Source organism: Meleagris gallopavo, unplaced genomic scaffold (assembly GCF_905368555.1).
Source record: "Meleagris gallopavo unplaced genomic scaffold, MGAL_WU_HG_1.1 scaffold_21, whole genome shotgun sequence".
NCBI classification, from domain to species: Eukaryota; Metazoa; Chordata; class Aves; order Galliformes; family Phasianidae; genus Meleagris; species Meleagris gallopavo.
In genome coordinates this window covers 42605-54445 of record NW_028147035.1, presented here as the reverse complement: position 1 = coordinate 54445, position 11841 = coordinate 42605, and the positions used below count along the sequence as shown (strand labels likewise).

Genomic DNA, 11841 nt, shown 5'->3' with positions numbered 1-11841 from the left:
AGAATACCCTTAAGATGTCTCAAGACATCCCCCAATGTCCCTTACATCCCCGTTAGTGTCTCGAAATGACCAAAAATGTCTTGAAAACCTTCAAAAAATCCCTAATAATGCTCCATAAACGCCCCCCAAAAGTCACCAAGATCCCCAAATATCCCTAAAATGACCGAAACGTCCCCAACGATGCCCCAAAAGGTCCCAAATACCCCCCCCCCAAATTCCCGAAATCACCAGAATTGTCCCAAATGCTCCCAATTAAGCAGTCACCCACCCCCAAAATGGACCAAATTTTCACGATAATATCTTCAAATGCCCACGAATTGTCCCAAATAATGACTCCAAGCCTCTTAAAGTGCTCCCAAAGCCCCCAAAGGTCCCAAATATCCTCGGAATGACACAAATGCAGGAAATCAGCGCCCCAAAAATGCCCCAAATGTTTCCTCAGCTGCCCCAGAAGTCCTCAGTGATGTCCAAAACTGCCCCAAATATCCCCCAGAACGACCCCAAGTCTTTCGCTGCCTCTCAAACTCTGCCGAAGCTCATAAATATGCATCGTATGCAAACTAAGCCCCGCCCGCAGCGGTTAAGCCCCGCCCGTGTGATCAAGCCCCGCCCCCTCCCTTTAAGCCCCGCCCCCGCGGCCGGCTCCGTGACGGCTTGCTCTCATTGCGCACGCGCACAGAGGAGCCGTTGCTTCTGCACATGCGCACTGAGGCGATGCCCGTGCTCCGCAGATTCGCCAGCCTTTAAACACAACTCTTTGAAAAACCTTGAGGCAGTTGTATTAATTATTTCGCTATGAAATTCCTGCGTCTGGTATGGAATCTGGAGGAAGGAAAGCAAAAAGGCGGAAATTGTTAATAGAAAATCGACGAATGTGCGGCCGAGAGGCGGTTCGGGGCAGATTCGCCGCGGCGCGGCGGGCTTGAACGACCGCAAGCGGCTTCGCGGAACCACCCGACGGGTGATTTGTACCAGGAGGTGTTTCTCATGAGGTAAACGGAGATGCAAAGAGGCGAAAAAAAATGCAAATCGTTTTTTTTTTGTTGCTTTTTTTTTTTTAAGATTTATTTTTGCGTGCGTGGCGAAAGTGCGGTTTGGGAAAGCGAGGGGGGGGTGCGTGTATGCGTGAAGGAGGCGATCTCGCGAGATTTGGAGCGGCGCGAGGTCTGCCGTTGGCTCCACCTCCGGCCCCGCCCCTCCCGGTCCCGCGGCGGCGGCGGCGGCGGCGGTTCCGCTCCGTTCCGCTCCGCTCCGTTCCGCCCTCCGCGCTCTTCCCCGGCTCTGAGCGGTCCCCAGCGGGCCCGGAGCGCCGCGTTGTCCCCCCCCGCGAGGGGCGGCAGCGGCAGGTGAGGGCGGGCGGGATCCGGGTGGGGAGAGGTGCCGGGAACGGCGGGGAAATACGGGGGCGAGGGGAAATGGGGGGTGGGGGGGGCTGAGGGGATTTGGAGGCGGGAAGGGAACGGGGGGGGAGGGGAAATTGGGGGGGTTGGGGGAAATTAGGGCGATTTGGGGAAATAGGAGCGGGTTTGGGGAGTCTGAGGTGATTCGGGGGGGAGTCGGGGGAATGCGGGGGATCTGAGGTAAAAATGGGGGAATTCGGGTAAAACGGGGTGAGTTTGGGGCTCGTGAGGTAAATATTGGGGGAAAATGGGATGAACGTAGGGAACGCGAGGTAAAAGCGGGGGAAAATGAGGTGGATTTGTGGGTTACGGGGCCAACGTTGAGGGGAATTGGGGGAAATGCGGGGATCTGATGTAAATATTGGGAGAAAGTGGGGTGAATTCGGGCGCCTGAGGTAAATATTGGGAGGAGCTGGGGGAGAGTGGGGTAAATGTGGGGGATGAGGGGCGAAACTGGGGAGAAAAGGGGGGAAATGGGGTGAATTTGGGCTCTGAGGTAAATATTGAGGGGAAATGGGGGGAATTTGTGGGTTTGAGGTCGATGTTGTAGGGAGTTGGGGTGAGAATGGGGTAAACGTGGGGGCGAGGGGTAAAACTGGGGGATTTGTGGGTTTTGAAGTAAATGTTGGGGGGATGTGAGGTAAATATTGGGGGAATTGGGGTGAGAACGGGGGGAGTTTGGGGATCTGGGGTAAATATTGGGGGAAAACAGGATAAATGTAGGGGTTGGAAGTAAATATTGGGGGTGAGTGGGGTAAATGTGAGGGATGTGAGGTAAAACTGGGGGAATCGGGGGAAAATTGGGAGAATTTGGGGGTTTTGGGGTGAATGTTGTGGGTTTTGGGGTGAATGTTGTGGGTTTTCTGGTAGGTTTGGGGGTAAAGTGAGGGGTGTTTGGGGGAAATGGGGAGAGTTTGGGGGTGTCGGGGGCAATGGGGGATTTTGGAGTAAATGTAGGGGATTTCGGGGTAAAAACTGAAGTAAATTTGGGGAAAAGTGGGGGGAGTTTGGGGGCGTGAGGGGGAACGTGGGGTGCTGAGGCGAATGGAGTGAAAAACAGGTTGGATATTTGTGATTTGGGTCTAAATATGGGGAGTTTGAGGTAAAAACTGAGGAGAATTTTGGGGTGCTGAGGTGAATATGGGGGATTTGGGGAAAATTGGGGAGGTTGGAGGTCGAGGTGAGGTGAGTGTGAGGGAGACTGAGGGAAATGCAGAGGTTTTGGGGGAAGGATTTGGGATTTTGGGGTGAAACTGAGGAGATTTTTGGGGTAGCGAGGTGAATATTGGGGATTTAGAGGGAAATGTGGGGGATTTGAGATCAAAGTGAGGAGAATTGCAGGATGCTGAGGTGAATGTTAGGGGTTTTGGGGTAAATATGGGGATTTGGGGTAAATCTGAGGTGAATTTGGGGATTTGGGGGTAAATATTGGGGATTTGGGGTAAATCTGAGGTGAATTTGGGGGTAAATGTTGGGATTTGGGGTAAATCTGAGGTGAATTTGGGGATTTTGGGGTAAATGTTGGGGATTTGGAGTAAATCTGAGGTGAATTTGGGGATTTTAGGGTAAATATTGGGGATTTGGGTAAGTCTGAGGTGAATTTGGGGATTTTGGGGTAAATGTTGGGGATTTTGGGGTAAATCTGAGGTGAATTTGGGGGGATTTTGGGGTAAATATTGGGGATTTGGGGGAAATCCGAAGTGAATATTGGGGGAACTGAGGTGAATTTGGGGATTTTTGGGTAAATGTTGGGGATTTTGGGGTAAATCTGAGGTGAATTTGGGGGATTTGGTGGTAAATATTGGGGATTTGGGGTAAATCTGAGGTGAATTTGGGGGAACTGAGGCGGATTTGGGGATTTGGGGGTAAATATTGGGGATTTGGGGTAAATCTGAGGTGAATTTGAGGATTTTGGGGTAAATGTTGGGGATTTGGGGTAAATCTGAGGTGAATTTGGGGATTTGGGGGTAAATATTGGGGATTTGGGGTAAATCTGAGTTGAATTTGGGGTAAATATTGGGGATTTGGGGTAAACCTGAGGTGAATGTTGGGGGAACTGAGGCAAATTTGGGGATTTTGGGGTAAATATTGGGGATTTGGGGTAAATCTGAGGTGAATTTGGGGGATTTTAGGGTAAATATTGGGGATTTGGGGTAAATCTGAGGTGAATTTGGGGGATTTTAGGGTAAATATTGGGGATTTGGGGTAAATCTGAGGTGAATTTGGGGATTTGGGGGTAAATATTTGGGATTTGGGGTAAATCTGAGGTGAATTTGGGGGAACTGAGGCGGATTTGGGGATTTGGGGGTAAATATTGGGGATTTGGGGTAAATCTGAGGTGAATTTGAGGATTTTGGGGTAAATGTTGGGGATTTGGGGTAAATCTGAGGTGAATTTGGGGATTTGGTGGTAAATATTGGGGATTTGGGGTAAACCTGAGGTGAATTTGGGGAGCTGAGGCAAATTTGGGGATTTTGGGGTAAATATTGGGGATTTGGGATAAATCTGAGGTGAATTTGGGGATTTTAGGGTAAATATTGGGGATTTGCGGGTAAATCTGAGGTGAATTTGGGGGAACTGAGGCGAATTCGGGGATTTTGTGGTAAATGTTGGGGATTTGGGGTAAACCTGAGGTGAATGTTGGGGGAACTGAGGCGGATTTGGGGATTTTGGGGTAAATCTGAGGTGAATTTGGGGAAACTGATGGAAATATTGCAGGTTTTGGGGGAAATAGTGAAGATCCGAGGTAAATCTGAGGTAAAGTTGGGAGAACTGAAGCGAATATTGGGGATTTTAGGGTAAACAGCGAGGATTTGAGGTAAATCTGAAGTGAATCTGGGGGAATTGATGTAAATATTGAGGATTTTGTGGGAAATGTGGGAAGTTTCAGGTGAAATGAAGGGAATTAATGAGGATGGGAGGTAAGCATTGGGGTTCTGGAGTAATTAGGAACTTTCTGAGGGAAATGTGGGCATTTTGAGGCAAAAATGAGCAGATCTGAGAGAGCCGAGGGGGTTTTTGGATAAATATGGGAATTGTGAGGTAAAACTGAGGCGAATTTTGGGAAAAACCAAGAAAAATGGGGGAAAGCGAGATAAATGCGTGGGATCTGCGTTAAGGGTTGGAGAACGAAGGGGAATTTGGGGGTTTTGGGGTGAATGTGGGGTTTTGTGAGGTAAAACTGAGGTGAAAGGGTGGGGAGCGAGGGGAAACGAGGGGAAAATGGCGGTAATTGGGGGACGTGAGGGGGGTGTGTGGGGTTTGTGAGGGAAATGTGGGGCACGGGGTGTGGGGGCTGGGGGTGTAGAGGGGGTGGGGGGGAAAATATGGCAGTTTTGGGGCGTTTCTGGGGAACTGGAGGGCATTTTGGGGGGGACCCGGGGCGTTTTGGCATGAATTTGGGGTAGCTGTGGGGTGGTTTGGGGGACCCTGGGGTGTCTCCGGGGTATGGGAGGGCATTTTGGGGTGGATTTGAAGCGTTTTGGGGTGTGTGGGGACGCTTTGGGGTCACTGTGGGGTACTGGGGGGCAATTTGGGGGTGGTTTCAGAGCATTTTGGGGTGATTGTGGGGCATTTTGGGCGCTTTTCGGGTGGCTCTGGGATACCTGAGGGTATTTTGGGTGGTTTTAAGAGGTTCCGACGCAAATTTGGGATGGTTGTAGGGGGATTTGGGATGCTTTGAGGTGGGTGTAGAGCATTTGAGGGTATTATGGGATGGTTGTGGGGGATTTGCAGATCTTGGGCTCAATCTGAGGCGTTTTGATCTGAATTCAAGTTGATTGCGGGGCATTTCGGGACTTGGGCATGGATTTATGGCGATGATGGGGGATTTTGGGATATCCTCAATCACCAAGGGTCTCTTTGGGGTGGCTGTGAGACACGGTGAGAGAAATTCGGGGTATTTTATGGGTAATTTAAGTAGTTTTAGAGCACTCCGTGGCGCTTTGCGGTGCTGCCGGAGCGTTTTGGGACGATCCTAAAATATTTCTAGGGGAAATAAGGGGTGTTTTGGGGTTACGAGGGGCTGCGGTGACACGGGGGGGGTTGAGGGGATGAGGGGTGTGCTGACCCCCCCCTGTGCCCCCTCCCCAGTGTCAATGAGGCAGAATGGAGCCGGAGGTGGGGGGTGAGAGCCAGCGTCCCCCCAGCGTGCCGTGGCGCAGCTACAAGCTGGTGGTGGACCCCGCGCTGCGCCGCGCCCCCCAGAAGGTCTACCGCTACGATGGCGTCCACTTCAGCGTCCCCGTGAGTGCCATAATGAGCCTCGTTAACGAGCTGCCTGCTAACGAGCCCCCCCATGTTTTGTCTCTGGGCTTTGAGGTCACCCGCTGGTAATAGGGGGCTTCGTAGCAGGGGCACTGAAGGCTTCGAAAGCAGGGCTCCAGCCCTATAAGTGGTGCGGGGCGCCCCATAAGCGTCCCCCGAACGCCCTGTGGCATCACCGGTGCATGGGGTGCCCCACAAATGCGGATTTGGGGGGGGGGGAGGGATGTTTTGGGGTTGAGAGACGGGGAGATTGGATGCTCTGCGACGCGGGGCGACCCGAAGGCCTGGAATGGGATCCAGAAGCGTGGGGAAGCTTAAAGTGTGGGGCTGGAGGGAACTGGGAGCGCTTCTGGGTCCCAGCCGTGGGTGCTGCACCCCACAGGACTCCGGGTACCGACCCGAAGGCGACGTGCGGGACCCCCGGCCGCGCCGCATCTGGTCCAAGCACCGCGACCTCTCCCTGCCCGTCCCCAAGTTCAAGGTGAGCCGGGGGGGGGGAGTGGGCTCTCCTGGGTGGCTCTGGGGGCATCGGGGCTGGATTTGGGGCCTCCTGGGTGGCTTTTGGGGTCGTTTTAGTGGGTTTGGAGTTGACTTCGGGGTCATTTCTGTGATTCCGGGGTGGTTTCAGTGACTTTGGTGGTGATTTGATCTCAGTGCTTTTGGGGTCATCTCAGTAGCTTTGGTGTTGATCTTGGGGTCATTTCAGTGGTTGTGAGGTCACTTCAGTGGCTTTGGGGTTGATTTTGGGGTCATTCCTATGATTTTGAGGTCATTTCAGTGGCTTTGGGGTTGATTTTGGTGTCATTTGCATGACTTTGATCTCATCTCAATGACTTTGGGTCCATCTCAGTGGCTCTGGGGTTGGTTTTGGGGTCATTTCCATGACCTTGACCTCATCCCAATGGCTCTAGGGTTGGTTTTGGGGTTATTTCTGTGACTTTGAGCTCATTTCAATGGCTTTGAGGTTGATTTTGGGGTCATTTCCCTGATTTTGAGGTCATTTCAGTGGTTTTGGGGTTGATCTTGGGGTCATTTCCATGACCTTGACCTCATCCCAATGACTTTGGGTCCATCTCAGTGGCTCTGGGGTTGACTTTGGGATCATTTCCACGACCTTGACCTCATCCCAATGACTTCGGGGTTGGTTTTAGGGTCATTTCCATGACCTTGACCTCATCCCAATGACTTTGGGGTTGGTTTTGGGGTCATTTCCGTGACCTTGATGTCATCCCAATGACTTTGGGGTTGATTTTGGGGTCATTTCTGTGACTTTGAGGTCATTTCAGTGGCTCTGGCGTTGATTTTGGGGTCATTTCCATGACCTTGACCTCATCCCAATGGCTTTGGGGTTGGTTTTGGGGTCAATTCCATGACCTTGATCTCATCCCAATGACTTTGGGTCCATCCCAATGGCTTTGGGGTTGATTTTGGGATCATTTCTGTGACTTTGGGATCATTTCAATGGCTTTGGGTCCATCCCGGTGGCTTTGGGGTTGACTTTGGGATCATTTCCATGACCTTGACCTCATCCCAACGACTTTGTGTCCATCCCGGTGTCCCTGGCGTTGCTTTTGGGGTCATTTCCATGACTTTGATCTCATCCCAATGACTTTGGGGTTGACTTTGGGATCATTTCCATGACCTTGACCTCATCCCAATGACTTTGGGTCCATCCCAATGGCTTTGGGGTTGATTTTGGGATCATTTCTGTGACTTCGAGATCATTTCAATGGCTTTGGGTCCATCTCAGTGGCTCTGGGGTTGGTTTTGGGGTCATTTCCATGAGCTTGATGTCACTTCAGTGGCTTTGGGGTTGCTTTTGGGGTCATTTCCATGACCTTGACCTCATCCCAATGACTTTGGGGTTGACTTTGGGGTCATTTCCCTGACTTTGACCTCATCCCAATGAGTTTGGGTCCATCCCAATGACTTTGGGGTTGATCTTGGGATCATTTCCCTGACCTTGACCTCATCCCAACGACTTTGTGTCCATCCCGGTGTCCCTGGCGTTGCTTTTGGGGTCATTTCCATGACTTTGACCTCATCCCAATGACTTTGGGTCCATCCCAATGACTTTGGGGTTGATCTTGGGGTCATTTCCATGACCTTGACCTCATCCCAACGACTTTGGGTCCATCCCAATGACTTTGGTGTTGCTTTTGGGGTCATTTCCATGACTTTGATCTCATCCCAATGACTTTGGGTCCATCTCGGTGTCCCTGGCGTTGCTTTTGAGGTCATTTCCATGACCTTGACCTCATCCCAATGACTTTGGGGTTGGTTTTGGGGTCAATTCCATGACCTTGATCTCATCCCAATGACTTTGGGTCCATCCCAATGATTTTGGGGTTGACTTTGGGGTCATTTCCATGACTTTGACCTCATCCCAATGGCTTTGGGTCCATCCCAATGACTTTGGGGTTGCTTTTGGGGTCATTTCCATGACCTTGACCTCATCCCAATGACTTTGGGGTTGACTTTGGGGTCATTTCCATGACCTTGACCTCATCCCAACGACTTTGTGTCCATCCCGGTGTCTCTGGCGTTGCTTTTGGGGTCCGCCTCGCTGCCCTTCCACCCGTCCCAATGACCTCGTTTCCCCCCTGTTGTTTTCCGCCCCCGTTTCTTTGCTGCGCGCAGTTGGACGAGTTCTACGTGGGTCAGATCCCGCTGAAAGAGGTCACCTTCGCCCGCCTGAACGACAACGTGCGCGAGCCCTTCTTGGCCGAAATGTGCCGCAAATACGGCGAGGTGGAGGAGGTGGAGATCCTCCACCACCCCAAAACCCGAAAACACCTGGGCTTGGCTCGCGTCCTCTTCACCAGCACCCGCGGCGCCAAGGAGACGGTGAAACACCTCCACAACACGCCGGTGATGGGCAACGTCATCCACGTCCAGCTGGACATCAAAGGTCAGCCTTTCTTTTCTTTGTTCTTTTTATTTAGGGTGGGGGGAGGGGTTTCTCGCGATGCCGGACCCCGAAACCCGTTAAATTTCCCCTATAGGGCAGCAGAGGATGAAATACTACGAGTTGATCGTCAACGGGGCCTACACGCCCCAAACTGTGCCCACTGGTGGCAAGACGCCGGGCGCGGGGGACAAGGCCGAGGCGGTATGGGGCCGGGGGGGGAAGAATCCCAAAAGGGGTTTTGGGGTGGGGGTGGGGGGGGTCGTTTTGGGGGTGGGGGGATCTTCCTGGGGTTTGGGAGGTGTGTTTTTGGGGTTGGAGGGGGGGTCGGTTTGGGGCTGAAGCGTTGGTTGTGGGGGCGAGGCGGTGGGGTTGGAAGGGTTTTTGGGGGTGGGGGGGTTCTTTTGGGGTGGGGGGAGGTGTTTTGGGGGCTGAAGCGGTGGTCCTGGGGGACAACGTGGGGGGATTGAGGGGGGAAAAAAAAGGGGGATTTGGGGTTGGGGGCTGTTCAGAGTTCTGGGGGATGTTTTAGGGCCCAGGGGTGGGATTTCGGGGGGTCGTTTGGGAGCTGGGGGTGGAGGGGGACATTTTGGGGTACTTTCGTGGGCTTGAAGGGCTGGGGGAGGAAGCCCCCCCAACTCCCCCCGTGGAGCCATTTTGAAGCCCCCCAACTCCCCCCGTGGAGCCATTTTGAAGCCCCCCAACTCCCCCCATGGAGCCATTTTGAAGCCCCTCCCACCCCCAGCTCCCCCTCTGGTGTCATTTTGAAGCCCCCCACCCCCCAACTCCCCCCGTGGAGCCATTTTGAAGCCCCCCCAACTCCCCCCATGGAGCCATTTTGAAGCCCCCCACCCCCAGCTCCCCCTCTGGTGTCATTTTGAAGCCTCCCACCCCCCAACTCCCCCCATGGAGCCATTTTTGAAGCCCCCCAACTCCCCCCCATGGAGCCATTTTGAAGCCCCCCCAACTCCCAGCTCCACTTCTGGAGTCATTTTGAAGCCCCTCCACCCCCCAATTTGCTCTCGGAGACATTTTGAGGCACTCCCCCACCCAACTCCCCCCATGGAGCCATTTTGAAGCCCCCCCACCCCCCCCTTCTGGAGTCATTTTGAAGCCCCTCCACCCCTCAACTCCCCCCCGGCCCCATTTTGAAGCACCCCCAACCCCAACTCCCCCTGTGGAGTCCTTTTGAAACCCCCAACTCCCCCCATGGAGCCATTTTGAAGCCCTCCCCACCCCCAACTCCCCCCTGCGGAGCCATTTTGAAGCCCCGCCACCCCTCACCTCTCCCCATGGGGCCGTTTTGAAGACCCCCCACTCCCCAAATCAAATCCCCCCGTGGTGCCATTTTGAAGCTCTCCCACCCCCCATCTCCCCCTGTTTTCTCCCCCCCCCCCCTCCTCCCACCCCCCAGCCCGAATCTCGGCGGCGCCATTCAGCTGACAGCGCCTACAGCGGCACCGGTGCCGGCTCCACCCCTGGCAACGGAACCCCTGAGCCCCCCACGGGGGCTACGGAGCTTTCCCCACCCCGGGGACCCCCTACAGCACCCGTGGGGCCGCCTACGCCCAGGACCCCGCCTACGCCGGCAGGTAGGGGACGTGGGGGAGGTGGGGTTGTAGGGGGCGCAACCAGATGGCGGTGGGGGTGTGGTGGAGTTCTGGGGGGGTCGTGTTGGGGTTTGGGGTCACGTTGTGGTTGGGTTGCGGTTGGATTTGGGGTCCTGGTTGGGTTGCGGTTGGATTTGGGGTCCTGGTTGGGTTGCGGTTGGATTTGGGGTCCTGGTTGGGTCTTGATTGTCGTGGTCTGGTGTGTTGATTTGGGTCCTGAGTCCTGTTGGTTGGTGTTGGATTTGGGTCCTGGTTGGTTTGTGGTTGGATTTGAGGTCCTGGTTGGGTTGCGGTTGGATTTGGGATCATGGTTGGGTTGCGGTTGGATTTGGGGTCCTGGTTGGGTTGCGGTTGGATTTGGGGTCCTGGTTGGGTTGCAGTTGGATTTGGGGTCACGTTGAGGTCCTGGTTGGGTTGTGGTTGGATTTGGGATCATGTTGGGTCTGGTTGGTTTGCAGTTGGGTCGTGATTGGGTTGCAGTTGGATTTGGGGTCACGTTGAGGTCCTGGTTGGGTTGCGGTTGGATTTGGGGTCTCGGTTGGGTTGTGGTTGGATTTGGGGTCATGTTGGGTTGCAGTTGGTTTGCAGTTGGATTTGGGGTCAGGTTGAGTTCCTGGTTGGGTTGTGGTTGGATTTGGGGTCATGTTGAGGTCCTGGTTGGGTTGCAGTTGGGTTATGGTTGGATTTGGGGTCATGTTGAGGTCCTGGTTGGGTTGCGGTTGGATTTGGGGTCAGGTTGGGTCCTGGTTGGGTTGCGGTTGGATTTGGGGTCACGTTGAGGTCCTGGTTGGGTTGCAATTGGATTTGGGTCATGTTGAGGTCCTGGTTGGGTTATGGTTGGATTTGGGGTCATGTTGGGTCCTGGTTGGGTTGCGGTTGGATTTGGGGTCAGGTTGAGTCCTGGTTGGGTTATGGTTGGATTTGGGGTCACGTTGAGGTCCTGGTTGGGTTGCAGTTGGTTGATGGTTGGATTTGGGTCATGTTGAGGTCATGGTTGAGTTGCAGTTGGGTCCTGGTTGGATTTGGGGTCACGTTGAGGTCCTGGTTGGGTTGGGGTTGGATTTGGGGTCACGTTGGGTCCTGGTTGGGTTGCGGTTGGATTTGGGGTCAGGTTGGGTCCTGGTTGGGTTGTGGTTGGATTTGGGGTCACGTTGGGTCCTGGTTGGGTCCTGGTTGGGTTGCAGTTGGATTTGGGGTCACGTTGAGGTCCTGGTTGGGTTGCGGTTGGATTTGGGGTCAGGTTGGGTTGCGGTTGGGTTGCGGTTGGATTTGGGGTCAGGTCTGGTTGCGGTTGGATTTGGGGTCAGGTTGGGTCCTGGTTGGGTTGCAGTTGGGTTGCAGTTGGATTTGGGGTCAGGTTGCATTGCAGTTCTGCCTCAGCTGCACTGACTGCTCTCTCCCCCTCCCCACAGACTCCCCTTCCCCACCGACCCCTTCTACCCCCGCCGCGCCCCCCCCACCCCCTTCCGCCCCTCCGATCCCTTCCTGCCCTACGGCCGCTACCAGCGCCACGCCTCCGCCGACGCCCGCCTGCCTTCCTCCTCCTCTTCTTCCTCCTCCTCCTCGTCCTCCTCCTCTTCCTCCTCCTCCTCCTCCTCCTCCCTCCGCCGCCCCGACGATCCCTTCCCCCCCCGCCTCCGCGCCCCCCGCGACGACG

At 54.3% G+C, this 11841-nt stretch overlaps 1 protein-coding gene across 1 annotated transcript in view; it reads left to right on the top strand.

Annotated features, from left to right (window-relative positions):
• The first annotated feature begins 1138 nt into the window (after positions 1-1138).
• The window catches only part of LOC104917059 (histone-lysine N-methyltransferase SETD1A-like), a 34672-nt gene continuing 23969 nt past the window's right edge, over positions 1139-11841 (top strand). Inside the window, 7 exon segments of the mRNA XM_085215367.1 lie at positions 1139-1346; positions 5493-5645; positions 6049-6147; positions 8307-8577; positions 8672-8778; positions 9989-10166; positions 11597-11841. Of these exon segments, the coding sequence (XP_085071493.1) occupies positions 5508-5645; positions 6049-6147; positions 8307-8577; positions 8672-8778; positions 9989-10166; positions 11597-11841 (1038 nt within the window). The 5' untranslated portion in view covers positions 1139-1346; positions 5493-5507.